Raw genomic sequence first — 22,402 nt, 5'->3', positions numbered from 1 at the left:
TTGACAAGTCTGGCCAAAGAGCCAATGTGTTCAAGGACTGCGTGGATTTATTTCAAAGACGTTAAATCATCTCAGCAAAGTCAGAACTTGGGTTGTCTACCATTGATGAGTTATGTTGGATTCAGACAAGGAGAATTTGGGCCAGTGACATGACATGTCTTATATAAAAATCGTATGTAGTTTATACATTATTTATTTTATTTATGTTATAGTTTTGTTCTATATATTAATTTATTGAAAATACATTCAAATGTAATTGATACAGACATGATAATAAATTTGTAATTTATAAGTACATACAATTTTACATATCTCTTTTCTAATGGGCATGTTTTTTTTTATATGCATTTTGATATAGTTTTTGGGCATAAAATGTCAGGGTAATGTAACTATCCTGGTATCATAATGAAGAAGTTTTTATAATAAAAAAAAAAAAAAAAATATATATATATATATATATATATATATATATATATATATATAAATTCTTCTATATTTTATATATTTTATTTTATTTTAAAAACTTTAGTCTAACACATACAGACCCTTGACATCAAGGTCAGTAAGTCTCTTAAAATATTAGATAATTTGATTTTGTGACAAAGCAAGGTTAGTTCAGGTTGTAATATAACATGTGATGTGACTCCTCCCAAAAAACATTGATATTTATAAATTAATAATTCATGATATTTGTTTAAAAAATGTCCAACTTTCTAATATGTCATTTTTCTTATTTTGCATATGAGACAAACAAGATGTCCACAATAGTTTGAGCCCACCAAAGCAGTTTTCTCATCTCTAATGAGCAGGTTGTTGCACAAATGACCAGTTTCACTCGTAATGTATGTCATTCTCATGAGTTTATGTTGGCCATGGATACAGAACATTAACGTCTAATTTGACTAACTCTATGATCGCTGCTTGCCTAGGAATGCCATATAGAACTATAACTTAAAAGACATCCTGGAATGAAAATATACTGTATCTTCCTTAATGTGTTTGTTCAACTGACCACAGACATAGCTTGCAAATATTTCGAAGACCATCAACCCACAGGTTTGTTTGCAAGATGAGCACTGGTGGATGATGACTACGAGGGCAGGCAGAAAGCTAACGTGAGGTCAAACAAGATGGTTTGATATTTTCATATTCAACTTCAATGCGATTCTGTTCTTTCCTCTTACTCTGTGAAACTCGTTTGCTGTGACTGGGCCAAACGTGAAGTGAATTGGCTGAAGGCATTTCATGCATTATCAGAATGGCAGGAATTTCACTCCTGAATCACATCGAGAAGGCCAGTTGCAGCCAGTGTGGCGATTGCATACATACTTTGATTTCTTGAGATGCACCCGCAGGGACCATCCTGTCTGTTTGCGGCTGGCAGACACTGGCTTTTAGTCTCTCTTGACTGGGCACCAGACAGATTCTTCATTTTCACTACAGGAATATGGCTTTACCTTCTGGGGATGCTCAAGCCAGAGCAGAGACTGGATCTGTGTTTTGGAATGGGTGCGAGTGGCGGGAGCCACAGCTTGAAATCAATACAGCATTACCCCATCATCCTCATACTTGCGTCCCAGTGATGGAAACAGCAGATGCCTGTCGGAATAATGGGCCACTTCATGGCCCAGACAGTCCATTTAAATACAGTACATGTCCGCCTACAAACAAGGACTTCACTGAAGTTGTTCATGTACCACTCAACCAGCCAAGTCTGCAGTCTTTTATATTGGGCGCAAGATAAAAGATAAAATATTTGAACAGGGATCATAAGTGCTGAAGTGTGATGAAAATGTATACTGGTGATTTAGATAAGCTTGTGTTTATATTGAATGAATTATTCAGTGAAGGCTGACTGCTGCTTTATTGCTTTCTCATTGTTGATTAATTGGTTAGTGATAAACTGCTGGTGTGTTTATGTGTGTTGCACAGGGCCTGTTGGGGTTGGTGTGACCGAGTTGAAGAGAAGACTTCTACTCTCTGACCCAGAACACTTCAGTGTAACTGTGCCATGTGAGTTCACATAACATTTGTGCAATAAATCAACCTGATTGTATTTATCTCTTTCAAACAACCAAGAAGACCTGTGTGTGTAAACCTCTCTAGAGCTGCTTTAAGTATAGTTCAGTTTTGGGGAAACTGTAACCATCCAAACTGCAAGCTACTCTGAATTTAAAGTACTTAAACAACAGCAGAGACATTATCAAGAGGATTAGATGGACCACTCATAGAAAAATGAATGGGAATAATATAGTGGGAATAAAAACATGGCTAAATGAAAAACAATCGCCTTTTTGATATAGCCTGTTTGTTTACTCTTAACATGTTACTCTTAAAACTGCCGCTTTTAGCTTCATTTGTGCTAAAGAAGCACATTTATGACGTCATTGTTGTTAGATTTTAATGCTGAATGGAAACATATTAGTTTTAAAGGTTATTGACGTCAGATGGCAGCTGTTAACCCCCGGAGAAAGACTGCAAAATAGATACTGGCTCCGTCCCAATTGGAACCCTGAACACCTGCAGTCTTCCTACGAGTCCGCACTTCTGTGATGTAACACCGTTTTGACTGTCGGGAAGAAGTCTGCTGCGGAGCATCGAGGGCGCATATCGACCGCAAAGGGGGCACTTGTGAGCATCCTTCTGAAACCTAAAATGACAATTGGGACACCCTACAGTCTTGTGGACTTCACAAAAGACTACAAGACTAAGGGCCCTATCATACACCCGGTGTATGCAATGCAGCGCCAGGCGCGGCGCAAGTGTTTCTTTGCTAGTTTCAGCCCGACGCAGTTATCATTTTCACTTCCTGCGCCACGTTGTTTAAATAGCAAATGCATTTGTTTCGTGCTGGTCTGAACACGAGGTGTGTTCAGGCGTATTGCTATTTTGAGGCAACTAAAACTGAGCGCTTCTCCAGAGAGGAAACGGATCTGCCATGGTGCGAGAGCAACTGGCTTTTAAAGGGAATGGGAAATTACAATCTGATTGTTTTTTTACACGTTACGCCCAAAACACGCCCATTACTCATTAAGAGAATAGGGAAAACACTTTTAGATCATGTGCCGCGCGCGCCAATACCACTCGAGAGCAGAAAAAGCAAGAGAGAAGGGGTGGAGTACCATTTTGCCTCCAAAGTGGATTCGGACACGCCCTAACTGCACTTGCGCCGTGCGCTTTAGACCATGCGCTTAGATTGGTAAAATAGGGCCCTATAAGTGCACATGAAATGTGTCATTTGAAACAGGGCCACTGTTGCTCCCCTGAGTTTTTTACTTTGGAGTAAAATTTTGGTTTTGTTTACAAAGCACCAACACAGAACAGCATTGGCGTCCATTTGCCCCAGATGTACTGCAAAGGTTCGAAAGAACACGGGAGACAGTTTCTGCTGGAGGTGAGCAGAAATGAGATTACGCAATTATCTCTCTGCCTGCAGTGCGTCAGTCTCGCTTGTCATCGAAGTGAGCACAAACTCAACTTGACAAAATCGTACGTCATCAAAGGTTTACTTCCACGATTTAGTAAGATTCCGTTCAGATCAGCAGAGAACCGCACCGGAGTTCACATAAACCGTACCCCGGACCACCTTTTTAGGGGGCTTTCACACTGGCAGCATGGAATCATGGAAAAATTTGCAATGTGAGAGCTGTCCCACACAGTGTGTGCAGTCAGAGCAGCAAACGAATAGCTCACAATCAGCGGTCTCCTAAAAAGATATTACCGTTTATTCTGCTGCCAAAAAGTACTAGTGTGCAAGCACCCTCGGTTGTCTACACACCTGTTTCCCGCCAAGTGAACTGACTTGGCTTTAGGGAGTTTTCACACTGGGCACGTTTGCTGTGGTTTGGTTCCGAGTGTGATTGTACCAGAACTTTCTGCTACTTGCAAATGAACTCTTGAGGAGACATTCAGTTGCTGTTCTGATTGCACTAACTATGAAAAGCCCCTTTCACACAGAGATTCCGGAAAATACACGGATAAAGTGACCCGGGATTTGACCCGGGTTCATTTGATTTTGGTTCATTCACACTGCCAGTGATTTTCCGGAATCAGAGAGCGCGTTCACACACAACCCGTGTATGTCCCGGAAAGACACGTGACATCGATGTGACTTGTAATGTCTCAGCAGCGTCTTCAGTTTGCTTATGAGCTGCGATTTCTCTCTCGGGAAACCACGCTTGTCCATTTATTTCTCTGATTCGATCATAAACTTGCGCATTACGTACCGCTTCACAGCTGGCGAACGATCCCGCGCTTCAGCGTCATCACTGCGACACGGCATTATTACGGCTTTTGTTCACACAGCGCGCGTCCCGGGACTGAACACGGCAATGTTACTAGGTCCCCAACCCGGCATCGATCCCGGCATCAATCCCGGGTCGTGTTTGCGTTCACACAGAAGGCGTTCCGGCAATTTGCCGGCAATTTCCCGGGTACAATGCGCTGTGTGAAAGGGGCTCAAGATTACACTGCATGCTCACTCTTGCTTATATCCAAAGTAAAGACGCATGTGCATGTTACTTTACTTCCTGAACAATTGCGGACCCATATGAACCACTAAATTGCACATACAGTCAAACCAAAAATTATTCGGACACCAGATATAATTTGTGATATTTTTTTACTAGTGGGTGCAGGACACTATAGTTCATTTATGTAAGTGAGTATAGCAAAATAAACTGAGACAAATTATACCCACAAATTCTTCATACAGTGGACTACCAGTAAAATGTATAAAAAGTTCGGGACCAAAATGTATTCAGACACTCTGACCTGACCATGTGTTGTAAATTGCTAATGCAAACTTTTTAGACCACAGACTGAACAAAATGAAGCATTGCTTAGTAATTGGTTGACCTAAACTGGTATTATCTAATCGTGTCCTTAAATTTAACAGCTGACAGCTATTCAAACTAATTCATCTGACAGTCTAACAGAAGGATGGCCAAAACCAGTGAAATATCAACTGATTTGATACAATTTTGGTTTGTCTTTATAACTCTGCCTCCAAGCAAGCAAACAGACAAAGAAGAATCAAGAACAGCCACACTCTTGTAAATGTTCATGAATAATTTGTAGGCAGACCATCAAAATTTTCCACACTGAGGCCTAAAGCTGTGTCAGACTGCCAGAGTGGAGATGAGAACAGAACCAGATTTTCACTGCCACTCTGGGTGTCCAAGAGCGATGTGGACAGGGGGTGATAGAGCGATGAAAGAACAGGATAATCACAGCCACTAACAGCTAGACTGTCTATGCGGTGATCGAGGGAGCGGTGGGACTTTTTCTCCTTATTCTGGAAAAAGGCCATGTTCCTGCCTTAGGTTGGCGCTTGTCATGTCTGTTTCTCCCTGCTGGAAGCTCAAACTAGCAGCTTTCCATATTTCTGACTGTGCTTCAAGCTTCCGAACTGTTGCAAAACAGGGTTAGGGTCTAACTTTGTCTGACACGTCCATTTATTTGATTTATGACACTTGAGTAGTGAGTGCTAAAATCGATCGCTAAGATGGTGGTAGTGGTTTAGGATCAACATGACAGTCACAGCTAATGACAACCACAACAGCTGTGATCACTAGTTCAGAGAAATAAAAGGTTTTAACAGACTCCCGCTGGCCCCTAAATGTGCAAATGAAGCGTGTACTTCAAAGCCGACTCACTGAAATGGGCTTGTATTCGCTTTTTCATGACTGGGAACAGTGTTTTGTTGATGGGCTTCATAAACAGAAAGTTGTTGTTTGATTTGCACACACACAAATCACATTGCCCGACTTCTTGCACCCGCAGTGGCAGTAAAAGTTTATTGTTTATTTAGGAATATGCACAGAACGTGTGGACAATTAGAGTTAGGGTGTGTGGTGAGCTCCTCGGGCCTTGTTAAGCTCACCTCTGAGCATATTTTCTGTGTGACTCAGTCTAGTTTAATAAGGGTCTTACTACCTAACCCCAGCTCAGTTTTGGACACATGCTACCAGAGACAGTTTGAAAAAGAAGTGTGATTAATTGTACTAAATGTGCACTGGCTGTGTACTTCAAAACTTAAAAGTGCAAATGTTTTGTCTAAAAACTGTACTTGCCAATAATATAATATAGTATGAATGAAATAAAAGGCCACTTAAGTGTACTTAAAGAGAGTACACATTCATCACTGTTTCTTAACAAACTTAAAAACAACTGAAAAGTGAACTTTGAAATAATGTAAAATAAAATCGTTTTAATAATCTTTTACTTATTTGCTGTGTTGACTACCATACTAAAACACATGTAAAGTACTTGATTATAATTTTAACTGTAGTGTGTTATTAACATTTAATTACTGTATTTTAAATGCACTTAAAGGAGCCGTATGTAAGATTGTGGCCAAAACTGGTACTGCAATCACTTTCAAATTACTGTAGAGCGGTGTATCCCCTCCCCCTCCCCCTCCCCCCTGACTCGAGGTTGCCAGATAGGCTGCAGGATCCAGCAGGAATGTTTGTAGCTGCAGCTGTGGTAACTAGAGCTGAGCTGGCAACCCCGATGCCGAAACACTACTGACTTCGTGATTGGTAGATAGGTGGAGGGTGGAGCTTCAGGCCAAAACACAACATGACAACATCAACATTAGTTGAGGGCTGCAACTTCACTTTTAAATGACAATATCCTGGCCGGACTACTGTTGTCAGTGATATAAGTATTTGAAATGAACATGATTTCTTAATGTCTAGTGACATATCAGGGCCATTTTATGATTAATTGAAATACATTTCTTATATACAGCTCCTTTAATTGCAACTGCATCTTTACAATTGGGGAATTACAAATATATGTTTACAAGTTTCAATATACATACAAGTTTCAATAAGCAATTTAGTATACCATTAAAACAGTCAATATGTCAGTACATTTTGCAGTACACTTTAATCATATATTAATGACAATAGAAATAATTATGAAATTACGTATAAAGATGTACTTAAGTCCTACTGAAGTGGGTCCAACAAATTGCATTTAGTATAAATTTGAACATTATAAAACATTCTCATTTAATTATAAATAACGTGCAATTAAGTGTCAAAAACATTACAGTTCACACTTAAGTGTATTCTTTTATATTATTTCCATAACAAGTACTCTTTTTAAACAACTGCTAAAGTGTACTTCTTTTTCACAAAGGTCTCCACCATGATTTCTTCATAATGTCAATTATCTCTCTAAAAATAAACGTAAAAATGTGCAAGTGTGATCGGTTGTACTAGACCTGCCCCGAGCGGGTTTTGAAGCGGGGTCTCCGGTGTGGGAGGTGGGCACGCTAACAAGGACGCCTCTTGTTGCAAGGGGATTGAGGTTTACACGCACAGCTCTTACTGGCCTACATCCGTTACGCAAGTGTACATGTAAACTGTTTTTAACACTCATTTTCTGTTTGGGGTCTCAGAGACCCCAAAGCAATTTTAAGAGCTCAACAATTGAATTGACTTTGAAGTAACAGCATGATGATGTCTTTTCCTAATTTCATGAGATTTACTTGATAAGATACTTTAATCGTCCATTATGAAAAATATTATATTACTCATGTTTGGGGTCTCAGGCACACCATATATAAAATATGAACAAATGCAATGAACTACACATGCTACGATACTGTGTCTTTTATTGCATTTTCCACTTCATTATTCATTTTTCACTAAACAGAAATAATGTTACTAGAATGGATACCAGTCACATTTCTTTTACTTTGTGGTAAACCAGATGGATAAACCAATAAAGATATCTGAAAAGTAGTTTTGAGGTCAGAGAAAGCTATTAAAAATATGTTATAATATGTTAGTTTCAACATTACTTTTATTTTTACATGCATATCAGGGTCTCTGGGATCTGCAAATGAATCTGAAGTTCCTGTTTATCAGCTGGTTTGGTTTAATTTGATTTGGACTGCATTAAGACACTTGATTATTTCCAGACTTTTTAAATTTCAACAGATACCACTCGGGAGCAGAAAAAGCAAGAGAGAGAAGGGGTGGAGTACCATTTTGTCTCCAAACACACTTTTGAAAAAGATATCCTCAACCACAAGTAAGCTAAACACTCATGAATGGTACCCAGCCCGTGTTGTAGTTTATTCTAGAAGCTAGTTTCGGGTTGTGTTGTTTTACTTTGCTAAACCTATTTTGTCTAGTGGGCAATTATGGAAGATTATAATCTGAAAAAAAAGATTTTAAAATCAAATAACACTTCTAGAAATCTACCACTTTACCTGGTTGTTGTTATCTAAAAAATGACTTTAAAATTGTGGATTTATAAGAAGCCAACTGCATTATTCCTGTCTTTAAAGATGCTCCTGGAATTTAAATCACACATTTAATCCTTGTTAATGCTTGAAACGCAGATCACAACCATTGACAGGAAATACTCTTTCTCCAAATTTCACTCAAAAACGAGAGGAAATCTCAAAAGCATGTGTCCGTGAACAGTGTCACATTATATTAAAGTAGGGGGATATTTTAAGAGCCTTCTGTGGTTTGAAATGACTTTTTGTCTTGTTAGTTGGACATAGGGAAAGAAGCAAGTGAGACAGGAATGACAGAGAGCAGACAGCCCAACTTTCCAGAGAGGCGCACTAGAGAGAGGAAAAGCGGACTGCTTTTTGCATCACTCCTCTGAATTACCATCATCTTTGATTATCATACAAATGCCTTGAAGGCAAAGGCTAAAGCCCAAAGTTACTACCACAACTCAAGCAGTAGGAACCTCTACTTCAGTAGAAACCATCTACTAGGCAAATGAGTAACACTTTAGAAAACTGGAGAAAGGTGGTGAGGATTCTCGGGGCCCCTGGCTTTCGGAGGGACCCCCTGCAATTACAATCGAGTGGGACCCTAAATGCCCTAGCTACGGCCCTGGTCTTTTTCATACCTCCCAAAAATGAAGAAACTAAGTACAGTTCTATAATTAATGTGAAGCTATCAATAACTAATGTCGGCAAATTAACATTTTAACTACTACTTTAACATTTCACCACTTTTAACAATTGGTAATAGCAGACAAGCTGGGGAAACTGTTAATAAATAGTACATTTTATCAGTCATCATACAACTATGGATAATTTTAACTCTTTCCCAGCCATCGGCATGCTTTTCCGTTATTTACGCTTCCCCGCTATTGACAAGTGCAAGCTTTGAGGGTGTTGATGGACTCGATCTACTTGATCTATGTTGTGATCATCTTTTTACTGTTCAAATATCTTACAAACTGCTCAGAAATATACAATAACAATAAGAAAGAGTTAAATTTGGATTTTTAAATGCAGTTTTCAGGACCTTACTCCGATGGATAATTTTCCATCATCCCTCTGAACATTACATTAGTTGTATTATTTTTTTTCTCCCCACATTATTATTACTATTTAAACAAAGAGAAGGCAGTTTGAGTCCACAATTCTCATTGCATCACTAGAGAGTCATGGAGACTACTGGAACATTTTGAGTCATCAGCCGAATGCCCTGAAAAATTGTAACTTACAGTGATTTATTTATTTAACGTAACTTGTGGAAATATATGGTTTTATGTAGTATGTCTAAAGTGAAGATCATAGTGACCCACAAGTAAGGGCTCGATTATGACTCGGAATGGCTCTTCACTTCAGAATGTTGTTCCAAGTGAAAGTAATTCCTTCTGAAGGATTTGATAATACTTGAGTCATTGCTAGTACGTTACACTTTAGAATTAAATGCATTATGCATTATTTGCATTAATTGTGAAATTGTTCTCAGTTCTCTGGGGGTAAGAAAAATAGTTGTTATTGATTAGCTAATAGTAAATGATCTCATTTAACTGAGTGCTATTACTTACTAATTTAATAATTCGAATTTCTTGTTAGTTAATAGTAGCTACTAGAATGTTAATATTGTGTTACACATTTGTTCTTGTGTAATTATTCGTACTTGATTTGCATAATTCCTTTAGTGATTCAGGAGTGAAACAACTAGCAGCATGCACAAATAAGTAGACATAATTAATTCTTAGTGAATTCTCCTCTCCAATTCTAATTCACTTTATAGGATTAGAAGCACAGCTGACTTTCAAAAAGAAACATGACAGAGGAGGCACAAAATGATTTACTGTCTTATTTCCTATGCAAATATGACACACTTTTTGAAAGCATTGTATTTTAATTTTGGATCATTCTTTGAAGACCATCCCTCAAAAGTAACACATACATAACATTCATAACACTGTGCCAAAATACTGATACTGATACAAATACTGTGCCAAAAAATATGCTGAAATATGTTACAATTTACTCTGAATGAGTGTGATGATGTTTGTGTGACAAGAGACAAAGCATTTTATATAGCATTATTTTCTTTAATACTAAATCACGATGTATCAGCCATATGACAGTTTAGGACACGTACCATTAATCCACCTTTTACTACAAACTCTAATGCTAGCCAAGTATGTAGCGCTTTCAAACAGCACATATACTGTACGCGCAGCAAATGGATGATATTGCACTGTTGGCGAATACTTTTTGAAATGAAGTAAAGAAACATGCCAATAGTGTGTAACAGCAAACTGGAAACCATCACCTGGAGATTTATGTTTGCATGCTCTAAATTGTCATTTATTTTCTAATGATTTATGGTCATCTTGTTATTTATCAGCTATTTTCATAGCATGTTATTCAAAACAGTCATGTAAAAGAGTTTAAATTATTAGAGCTTATAAAAATGTCTATATTCCCCATATTGCATGCTCTCTGAAATTTTTCACCTAGATTTTTGGAGTATGGTGAACATAAAGGGAACTACTATGGTACGAGTCTGGATTCGGTGCGCAGGGTCATAGCGGAGAGCAAGGTGTGCCTGTTGGATGTGGAACCACACGTGAGTCAAAGATCATTCATGAATGGCAGGGTGTGTGAGTGCCAAGGAGCGCTGGATCAGGGATCTTCGACAACAGCGGCCCCTTTCAGAACATATTTTTTAATGGATTTTATTTCATATTATTAAAGAACCACACATGCAGCATATGATACAAATACCACAATTTGTGCCTCTCTCCAGAAGCACAAGCGAAAGAGGAAAAGAGAGAAACGGGGATAAACAGAGTGAGCGAGAGCCAGGGAGTCCTATATTACATGTCATATTTGTTGACTTTGGAACACGGACTCAAGGGCAGGAATTATGTCATTTTGGACGGGGAGCTTCTGTCAGCTCTACTCCAGTTGGTACATTTCCTGTGGTCTGATTATTTTTCATCAGCTTGTAACATTTATAGAAACATTCTCACTGTATTAACGAACCTACTATGTGAGCACAAAGAATATATGGGTGATGCTGTGTCTAGTGTTTCATACCATAGAAAACTGGTTTGAAATGAAACAGTTACAATATAACATGGACACATTCATACCAGGCAACGTCCTGTATTATTTTGAAGAATAGGGGCCCTATCTTGCACCCAGCGCAATTGACTTTGTACACCGACGCATGTATCATTCCTATTTTGCACCCGCGCACAGCAGACTTTTCCCTCCACAGACGCACGCCGGTAAACTTGGGAATGAACTTTTCGAGGCGTGTTTCGGCGCAAGCGTTCCCTGGTGCTATTTTGCAGGTTTAGAAAACAATTCCGCCACTGACAAGGAAAAACCTAGTCTAAAGTCAGTGGCGCGTTGCGCATGTTATTCATATGCTATTTTAAGGGCGCATGCTTGGCCATAATCAATGTAGCGTGTGCACAACGCGCATACACTTTGATTCTCTCATCTACACAGAAGCAGCAGTTTTCATTTTTGCAAATCATACATTATTACAAGGAAAAATATTAACACACGAGGGAACATCTTGTTGTGTCCATGAAGATATGAAAAAAATAGGCATAAATCTAGCTTACACATTTACCCAAATTATTATACGCCTGTTTAACCGAAGCTAATTTGGGTGGGTTTCTCCCATCCCCAATGTCACTTCTCTGTGTTTTACGGCCCTGACGAGAATGTCGGTCTCCTCGGCTGTGAACCGCTCCTGGCGCGCGTCTGGCAAATCCGCCGTTATAATAGCAAACCGCCATGGAACAAGCACGCCTGCTCTTAAAGGGAATGTGAGATGTCGCTCTGATTGGATTATTTCACGTTACGCCCAAACCACACCTATGAATAATGAAGCTACTTCAGACTAACCCATTTTAGATTTGCGTTGGGCGCAAGAGTCATTTATCCCGCCGGTATAATAGCAACAGAGATCCGCCCACAAAGTTACTTACGTTTCGCGCTTGATACTTGCGTTTCAGATCGTTAAAATAGGGCCCTAGGTCTCATATGTTGCCATATAGCTCACTGTCATTTGTTCACTGTTTTTTTTCTTCTTCTCTCCATTCTCTAACAGATCATAGCAGCCTTATATTCCTCTGAGTTTAAACCCTATGTTGTATTTGTGAAGCCTCCACCAATAGAGCGCTTAAGACTGAGCCGAAGAAAAGCAAAGGTTCTGGCAAGTCAGGATGAGCAAACAGTCACAAAAATCTTTACGGTAAGATATATAATGATTGTAGTTTCTTGTCATCCCTGTGTGTTTGATTATTATGGTTGTTTAACAGAACTTCTGTGCTGTCTGATTATGTTTATCCTCATTTAAAAAGATTTGCATCTATAAAATAAATATAGTTACTTGAATATACAACGACTTTGCGTTGTGGCCGCATTACCACCTCGGGTTTGCATTATATTTCGAATAATTCAATGGCCCGGCATTATTCCTTACTTAATATAATGTGGAATCAATGCGGGATCAAAAATGGAATGGGAGAATTCTCAATGCGTGACCTTCCTACAGCAGTTCAGGACACAGCTGAGATGGACAAGGTCTGACCTGACCCATCGTCTTGACCGTACATCAGCTTCTCTGGCATTTAATGCACCTCTTTGGAAAGGGTCCCTTTTAAAAACCTCTCCAGGGTGGGCTGCAGGTGTGCCCCATGAGCACACACAGGTTTGTCTTCTTACGCTCCCAACGGTCTGAGGGTCTTTCAGGCTTGGGGCAGAAGGTTTGCTGGTAACCCCACTGAGACCCATCTGTGTCATGCTGTGAGCGTGAGCACCTAAGTCTACCCCAGGGTCTTATAAAAGACTTGGGTCATCTCTCTCACACCTGGATGTTGTTTCACAAACTACCAAGCTCCTGGGTGCAAATGTGTTGCTCATCTTTCCATATTAACCAAGGACACACGTGTCCTGTATAACTGCCCTGAGCACTGACCTTAACAAGACACATTTGGACATCACTTGTTTTTATGATTTAGTGGAACAATTCGTTGTTACTGTCTTCTTTACTTTTCTTACTCCAATCCAAGCCAGTTCAGGCTGACGCAGAATGTCATATCATTTTTATAATTCATAAACCACAAAGTGAAATACCTTTTGAGCTACAGAAAGACATTTATAGACAAGAAGTGTTCTTTTGGAACATCTGGAGCTTTGGGTTTATTTGTAAAAATGTCTTTTCACTGTTAAAAATAGTGGACAATGTTATAGCTGAGGAAGAACATTTCTCATACTGACCATTGACCTGAATGAATTTAACAGGAACACTTAAATACACTGAACTGTATGAGTAACTTCACTGTCATGGCTATTTTTCTAAATGCTTCAAGATGACTATATACGTAAGAGAACATAAATTAAAGCTTAAACTTAAGGAATTCCTTTCACTAGGCTGACCGAAACAAGGAAAACACTGAAAAGCATGGCATCTCACGTAAATGTACCATCTGCAACCCGTGGAATCTAACTCTTCTGGCATACATTCTGCAAATGATATAAAAACCCATCAGCATTACATTTGTATTAGTCTGCCTTGTTGATCCCTATGTTGTATTTAACACAAATCAGATGATGTGCTTTCTACTGATTCGGTTGAGGGCGTATTGAATATTGGGTTGTACAAAATCTGTGAAAAGTCGTGGTTGGCAGATCTTTACCATAAAAACTATGGAGCAGCATTTTACATTTTACAGATTGACCTTAAATTTACAGTAAAAAGTATATTTTATTGACATTCAACACATGATATGGATTAAAATAATGTAATAAACATTAAATTCACAACGTAAGCTGTAACAAGTAAAAAACTGAAAAGAAAAAACTAAGATGAAAAAGTTTTTCAATGAAAAACCTTAAAAAGTAAGGTCACACCTCACGGTCCATTTCTGGGAATTTCAATTTACGGTTTTTAACTGTAAATCATAAGATGATTTGTTGTTGTTCACGCCCAAAAACGAACAGTATTTTACTGTGAAAAAGGCCGTGTTCAGACTACATGATATTAGCCCAATTTTGGCACAATCAATTTTACATAGGGTGTCGTAGTGATTCGTAAATGACAATGGCCGTCGGGACACAAGAATCGATCGTTTTATCTCATACAGTGTGTCATAGTGGACGACAACCAACGCCGAATCTGTGATACTTTACGACGTCCTGACAGAGAGACTAGCATGTCTTTTTTTTTTTGTCCTCCACGATGGGTTCCATCACATCTGTGACATTGACCAATAGGAAGCTTTCAAATATGGACAAAAGAGAGACGATGGTATTGGTGCTGCTACTAGGAGGAATTCTTTCTTTTTGGGGGGTTTTTCTGACAACAAGACAGCCAGTACAAAACACACTGCTTTGGTAGCCATTGTTTGTTAATGCTCTTGTTTCCGAAAGTTAGTCGTTAGTTCCGCCTGCTCGATGACATCACGCATGTCATTAAAGACGGCAAGCGATGATTGGTCAAGGAGTAACGCATAGTCTGACATGTTTCTCATCCACAACACAACAAGAATTTAGGAGTCAAAATCGCATAATCTGACACACTGACTATCGTAACAGACAAAAATATTGTTTAGTCTGAACCTGGCATTAGAACTATCGTTTTTCACTAAATATGGTAAAGAACTTACTTTTAGCCAATTAATAGGTTTTTATCATAGCATTTTTTTATTATTATTATTAAAATTAAGATAATTTTTTAAATCCCATTCATCCCATCCATTTATTCAGATCTCAGACATGCTGAGTGATATAAACAAGTGTTGTTATACTAATAGTGCGCTCAAGCCATTTTGGAATTACCATAATTATGAAATTCCAAACGTTGACTTGTCATCTCATAATTACGATAATTCCGACATGAATGCACCACATAAATATCAGGCCTTTTAGAGTGTATCTCAATCAAATTTTAGGAATGGACCTAACTGTTATATTGAAAAATACAGTAATATTATACTCATGCATGGCCATTTTATTCATTATTTACAGGAGGAGGACTTTCAAGACATGATTTCCAGTGCCCAAGCCATGGAGAATAAATACGGCCACTTGTTTGAGAAAGTGATCATCAATGACGATCTGGCCATGGCATTCACCGAGCTGAGAGACGAACTCACAAAGATAGAAACAGAGACTCGCTGGATCCCAAATACATGGGCTCATGTCTGAGAAAGCAATTCATGTTCACTGAACCACTTAGACTCATAATAACTTTTGACTATGTTTTGGAGATTTTCTGCATATAAAAAAGGCACACCATATTATTGTAATTATACGCTTATAAGCAGTGTGCGCTGGCCTGTCATGAATCAACTCCATTCATAACCACCAAACTCATGACAATGCACTGAAGTTGAAACAGTTTTGTTTATGTTGAGAAACAAGTAATTGTAAAGAATTTTTTATCTCCCCCTAATTCCCACATAATGATATACATTATGCTATATTACTGAATGATTTCTAGACACAAATTGCTTTGTGCACTGTTGTGGCTCATGTTTTGACATTAATAACTTACAGACGTGGATTTTCCATTAAAAAGATGTGTTCTTAATTTGGTTTAAGTGAGGTGGAATAGGACTACAGTTTCTTTTCTTTTCGTAACTTGTGACTACAAGATTGAACTCTGGATTAGACCCCTGAAACACATCCAGCTAGCTCTTGTAACAAACAGTTCCAATCCAAATTTAGATTTGTTCCTGACATTGAACTCTGGGGTTTTCAGTGATTTAAATGCCTTGGCGTTGTTGAAGAACATTAACGTTTGCAGGTATACAAGGTGATCCATGAGTTAACCTCTCAAAAGAATCAATCCAAAGCACCACAACTGCTTTTTAAGGTTAAAAAGTAGCAATTCTTCTCAAACAATGCATTTGGAAAGGTGAGTTGAGTTGGAAGTTAAGAGGAAGACGTTTGCTCAAGGTGACCTTAGTTGTTCCAGTGGAAGCCAGAAGAGGAAGAGGATGTTGGCTTTTTTTTACCAGCACTCAGTATATTAAAGCAGAATTAAAGAGTAACGGGAGAGTTCCTGGGGTTTCCTTGGATGGCTGCCCGGTCAGCATGAGGGACAGAACTCCACACATATATGCCTTTACCTTCCAGTGAATGAATGAATGAATGAAAGGAAGAGCAGACTGAAGATGCAGTGTGGCATGCCAGAATCTTTTTAAAGAAGTGACAGATTATGATAGTAAATATCAGGACTTAGTTTTGTGTCTTTGTTCTTCAGCATTTGAGACATTCAGTGCTTTAAGCCTTCACTCCTACTTTCATATGTGAAACCGATTGTGGTTCAGTTCATATGGTACGTATTAACCACACATTAAACCAAATTCGCTCAAATAATTTGGTTCTTACTCCTGTAAATATCACGCAGTCACTTTGGTTGTGGAATGCAGTTGTCACTCTCTGCATGAATGTAATTTAGCACTCCAAACAGGACTCGTCAAATAAGGTCATGATAATGTGGTTTTAGACATTATTTTTTAAAGACAATTTTTTTTTAACAGTTACATTTTGATATAATAATTTGTGAAGCCTGTGATAAATTATGATGTTGACATGACATCTGATGTGAACTCTGACATCTAAACACACGTGCATGTATGAATATTATCATTTCAGGCAAATGTATTAAATGGTGTGGTTTAAAATATTCACCAACTCTTTGTTGCATATACCTCTTTCAATTGGTTGGTACAACTGTACAATTTCTTTAGACATTAATGTGACAGAATTCTAGCTGATTTGGATCATTTGATAGACACTGCAAGGTCATATTTCTGCATTATCACCAGAGTCAGAGTACGTTTACATGAAAACGGTATGCTTAAAACGGAGAAGTTTTGCCTTTGAGTTTTCCACGTACAGAGGACACCATTGTCAAAACAATCCCCATTCACACGGATCCGCAAAAACGACTAAAAACACTGTATTCTGCTGCCAGGCCAGTAGATGGCGATGACACACTATAGACTGAACACGTAATAAGCATGTGCATGACGTCATCGTTTTCAGAGATTTGTGTTTCTTTTGTTAGACAGAGACCGTTTTCAAAAACTTGCACTTTGAAACCCGTTTTCAAAAGTTTGCGTTTTCAGGCACCCAAAGCGCCGTTTTCGTGTAAATAAACGGCCAAAACACGGTTTTACGTTTTACGTTTTTAGTTGAAAACGGTGAACGTTTTCATGTAACGTTTCATGTACGTTTTCATGTAAACAGCCCCTCATTCACAGAGTTTAAGGGTCTGTTTATACGACACCATTTTCAAATAAAAACATTGAACTTTTTATACGGTTTGGCTGGCAATGGCGTTTTGGGTGCCTGAAAACGCTAACTTTTGAAAACGGGTTTCAAAGTGCAAGTTTTTGAAAATGGTCTCCGTGTAAACAACAAAACGGTTGTACCGTCTGCACGCAGAAAACTCAAAGGAAAAACGTATCGTTGTCGTGTAAACATAGCCTACCCTAAAACTAATACATATTCAAAAGAAAAAGCATTCCACCTATCACATGTATGCTCTGTTTCACTGTTTGTTAATTAGTTTCCTTAATCCCTGATTCGACGCACCTGTTCTGTTTCTCTTGTGATTACGTTCTCTGAGTTTTTAAGCCCTGACTTTCTGCAGTTCATTTGTCCAGTATTGTCCAGTTTGTGAATTAGAATAAATAGGCTATGTTTATATCGCATTCGTTGTGCGCCTTCTACAATAGTCACACCTGACATCACCTGCTGAGCTATATATATATTCAGGGACCTCTTTCTTAATAATGAAATCACATCTTTTAAATACTGTCGTTTTCCTCTCACAGTTTCCATGTATCTGCGGTGGATGAGAAATTAGTTTATTAGTCAGTCATGGCTCATGTCAATAAAAAAAAAAAAATCTCTAACTGATGTATAATGACATGAAAGAGGCAGTATAGAAACAGATAAATCTGGATGTCGAGATGGACACTGTATTTGTCTGGTTTTGTGTGAAGGAGCCGGATGGGTAGACAGCCCAGGCTTTGTGGCTTTATGAGAGGTCAGGTTCCTTCACGGGCTCACGTCATCGCTATTAAAAGGCTATCTGAACAGCGAGGCCCGATTGCGTTAAAAAGACCAGGATACTTCATGCGCGCACATGCACACAAAGACAATGCCAACAAAAACATGGCAAGTCCAATAGAGCTGCGGACAAGGGTTTAAAATAGCTGATTGAATTAAATATGCTACCATAATTCATGTTGAACAAGAGATTTGTGCTTTCCTGATTATCACAAAATACAGCCGAAAAAGCGGTGCAAGAACAATGTTAATGTAACTTCATAAAACAAAGCAAACTTTTTTTCCCCAATGTCAAAACGCTTCCCAAATTATAGCCAGGCTTTGGCCATCATCACATTCAGGCCTTCCTCTCTGCAACAAAACGACCATTTGTGGTCAGCAGTGAAATCAAGTTAACCATTCCATGTTTACAAAACCTAATCACGCAGGGATGAAGTTTTTTGATAGGGGGATGTTTTTTAAACACACTTTAACCCTTTAAATGTCATGTCTCGGGTCTTTTGCTGTGCTCGCTCATGACACGGTATTCTAAAGACACAGCGCCCAAGTTGAAAGAAGTTTAACTTTGAAAAAACGCATCTCCAGGCCTTGAAGTTTTTTTTCACCTTACTGCCAAACCTCAGAAGCCATACTAGAACCCTGTTTCATGTAAACCTTGAGATCTTACATTGTACAACACAAATCATTTACTCTATTTAAAATGTATAATTAGCTCATTAAGGCTTATATTATACTATTTCGTAGTTGTTTGAATCATTTAAAACATTTTTATTTTTTTTTATTTTTTATTTTTCACCCAAAAATGATTTACAACCTCAAGTCATTCCAAACCTGTTTAACTTCTCTGCACAGAACAAGATATTTTGAAGAACACTGGGATCCATTTTTCTATATACAGTGGGTACGGAAAGTATTCAGACCCCCTTAAATTTTTCACTCTATGTTATATTGCAGCCATTTGCTATAATAATAATAAAAAAAAGACTAAATAAAACATTTTGCTGGTACAAAAGCATCCTGTTCCTGGAGCCTGGGGGGGGGGGGGGGGGGTTTGACTGTTGAACCAAACAATTCTGCTTTCTATGGTATTAGTTTATTGATTTATAGGAAAACTAGATTTAAATTAAGCATTCTCTCTCTCTTAAAAATAAAATAAAATAAAAATGATATATAATCAATATCTATCTATCTATCTATCTATCTATCTATCTATCTATCTATCTATATGTATATATATATATACATATATATATATATATATATATACATATAAATATATATATATATATATATATATATATATATATATATATATATATATATATATATGTATATATAAACATTTATTAAAAAAGAAAAACTGAAATATCACATGGCCCTAAGTATTCAGACCCTTTGCTGTGACACTCATATATTTAACTCAGGTGCTGTCCATTTCTTCTGATCATCCTTGAGATGGTTCTACACCTTCATTTGAGTCCAGCTGTGTTTGATTATACTGATTGGACTTGATTAGGAAAGCCACACACCTGTCTATATAAGACCTTACAGCTCACAGTGCATGTCAGAGCAAATGAGAATCATGAGGTCAAAGGAACTGCCTGAAGAGCTCAGAGACAGAATTGTGGCAAGGCACAGATCTGGCCATGGTTACAAAAAAAATTCTGCTGCACTTAAGGTTCCTAAGAGCACAGTGGCCTCCATAATCATTAAATGGAAGACGTTTGGGACGACCAGAACCCTTCCTAGAGCTGGCCGTCCGGCCAAACTGAGCTATCGGGGGAGAAGAGCCTTGGTGAGAGAGGTAAAGAAGAACCCAAAGATCACTGTGGCTGAGCTCCAGAGATGCAGTCGGGAGATAGTAAGTCAACCATCACTGCAGCCATCCACCAGTCGGGGCTTTATGGCAGAGTGGCCCGACGGAAGCCTCTCCTCAGTGCAAGACACATGAAAGCACACCTGAAGGACTCCAAGATGGTGATAAATAAGATTCTCTGGTCTGATGAGACCAAGATAGAACTTTTTGGCCTTAATTCTAAGCGGTATGTGTGGAGAAAACCAGGCACTGCTCATCACCTGTCCAATACAGTCTCAACAGTGAAGCATGGTGGTGGCAGCATCATGCTGTGGGGGTGTTTTTCAGCTGCAGGGACAGGACGACTGGTTGCAATCGAGGGAAAGATGAATGCGCCAAGTACAGGGATATCCTGGACGAAAACCTTCTCCAGAGTGCTCTGGACCTCAGACTGGGCCGAAGGTTCATCTTCCAACAAGACAATGACCCTAAGCACACAGCTAAAATAAGGAAGGAGTGGCTTCACAACAACTCCGTGACTGTTCTTGAATGGCCCAGCCAGAGCCCTGACTTAAACCCAATTGAGCATCTGGAGAGACCTGAAAATGGCTGTCCACCAACATTTACCATCCAACCTGACAGAACTGGAGAGGATCTGCAAGGAGGAATGGCAGAGGATACCCAAATCCAGGTGTGAAAAACTTGTTGCATCTTTCCCAAAAAGACTCATGGCTGTATTAGATCAAAAGGGTGCTTCTACTAAATACTGAGCAAAGGGTCTGAATACTTAGGACCATGTGATATTTCAGTTTTTCTTTTTTAATAAATGTGCAAAAATGTCAACAATTCTGTGTTTTTCTGTCAATATGGGGTGCTGTGTACAATAATGAGGAAAAAAAATGAACTTAAATGATTTTAGCAAATGGCTGCAATATAACAACGAGTGAAAAAATTTAAGGGGGTCTGAATACTTTCCGTACCACTGTATATATATATATATATATATATATATATATATATATATATATATATATATATATATATATATATATATATATATATATACATACAGTCTTAGACCTAGCTTGAAAAATTAAAATTGGTGTATGTTTATATATATATATTTATATGTATAGATAGATAGATAGATAGATAGATAGATAGATAGATAGATAGATAGATAGATAGATAGATAGATATTGATATTGATACTTGTTATATATCATTTTTATTTTATTTTTAAGAGAGAGAATGCTTAATTTAAATCTAAATAGCATTCACTGAAATTTAAACTGCTTTTGGGATTAAAAAGAAAATACATTTAAACTAAATATTTTCAGTTCAGCAAGTTCTCTTGTTCTGTGACAAAATTCACACAATTTGAATGTTTTCCTATAAATCAATAAACTAATGCCATAGAAAGCGGAATTGTTTGGTTCAACAGTCCACAGATCAAATTCCCAACAAAAAAAAAGGCTCCAGGAACAGGATGCTTTTGTACCAGCAAAATGTTTTATTTAGTCTTTCATAAAGTTGTCCCACTGTACCGCAACTGTGTTGGCTCAATGCAAAAATGGCTTTGCGATTTTGCATGCTAGAGCTAGCAGTCCTTTAGCTGGCCGTTCTTTCTTTCCAAGTGTGGAATAGTCAAAAACCACCACTCCTCCCCGACCTTAGAAATGTTTCAGTATTTGTTTATCGAAGCTGATAAGAGCATCTGCACACATCACTCTAGTGCACTATACACAGGTGTACGTCTAAGTTTTCAGTAAGTTGCTCGCCCTTTTTTCCAGTGGCATGATTATGTTGGCTAAGAAAGTGAAGAATTCCCCACAAACTTGTACTGTATAACCAAGCACGCATAGACTTCTTTCTCTTGCCGCCAAATGGCGAACTAAAGCGTGTAATCATTCTGACAGCTGGACAGTTTCAATTAAGCGTTATTTATGGAGACTTGAGGAATACAAGACACACACTGGAGAAGTAGAGGGATTCTAAACATATCGAGAGCCAATCACAACAGATTCAAGCCGAACGCACCATTCTTACAGCTGACTGGAGCACATGAGATTGATTAGTTAATGAACCACTATACACTGGGTGAATCTGACCTCACCATCAGATGGTAAGCAATTCTGCGATCAATATGGATCAAGATGGATAAAACAGACCACCTCTTAGAACGAAATATGCTTGGGATGGAAATATGCCATCAATGCTTCAATTTTTACGAGAACTTCACTTAAACTTGAATCACC

General features: G+C 38.3%; 1 protein-coding gene across 1 annotated transcript in view; it reads left to right on the top strand.

Moving 5' to 3' along the window:
- The window catches only part of mpp7b (MAGUK p55 scaffold protein 7b), a 60,043-nt gene extending 44,170 nt beyond the window's left edge, over positions 1-15,873 (top strand). Inside the window, exons 14-18 of the mRNA XM_084411466.1 lie at positions 1,933-2,013; positions 7,959-8,052; positions 10,757-10,865; positions 12,369-12,512; positions 15,290-15,873. Coding sequence (XP_084267592.1) covers positions 1,933-2,013; positions 7,959-8,052; positions 10,757-10,865; positions 12,369-12,512; positions 15,290-15,469 — 608 coding nt within the window. The 3' untranslated portion in view covers positions 15,470-15,873. The remainder of the gene's footprint in view (positions 1-1,932; positions 2,014-7,958; positions 8,053-10,756; positions 10,866-12,368; positions 12,513-15,289) is intronic.
- Positions 15,874-22,402: the final 6,529 nt, after the last annotated feature.

This window comes from Rutilus rutilus (genome assembly GCF_951802725.1).
Source record: "Rutilus rutilus genome assembly, chromosome: 6".
Lineage (NCBI taxonomy): Eukaryota > Metazoa > Chordata > Actinopteri > Cypriniformes > Leuciscidae > Rutilus > Rutilus rutilus.
The sequence above is the reverse complement of the archived record's forward strand: the minus strand, read 5'-3'. Positions and strand labels throughout refer to the sequence as shown.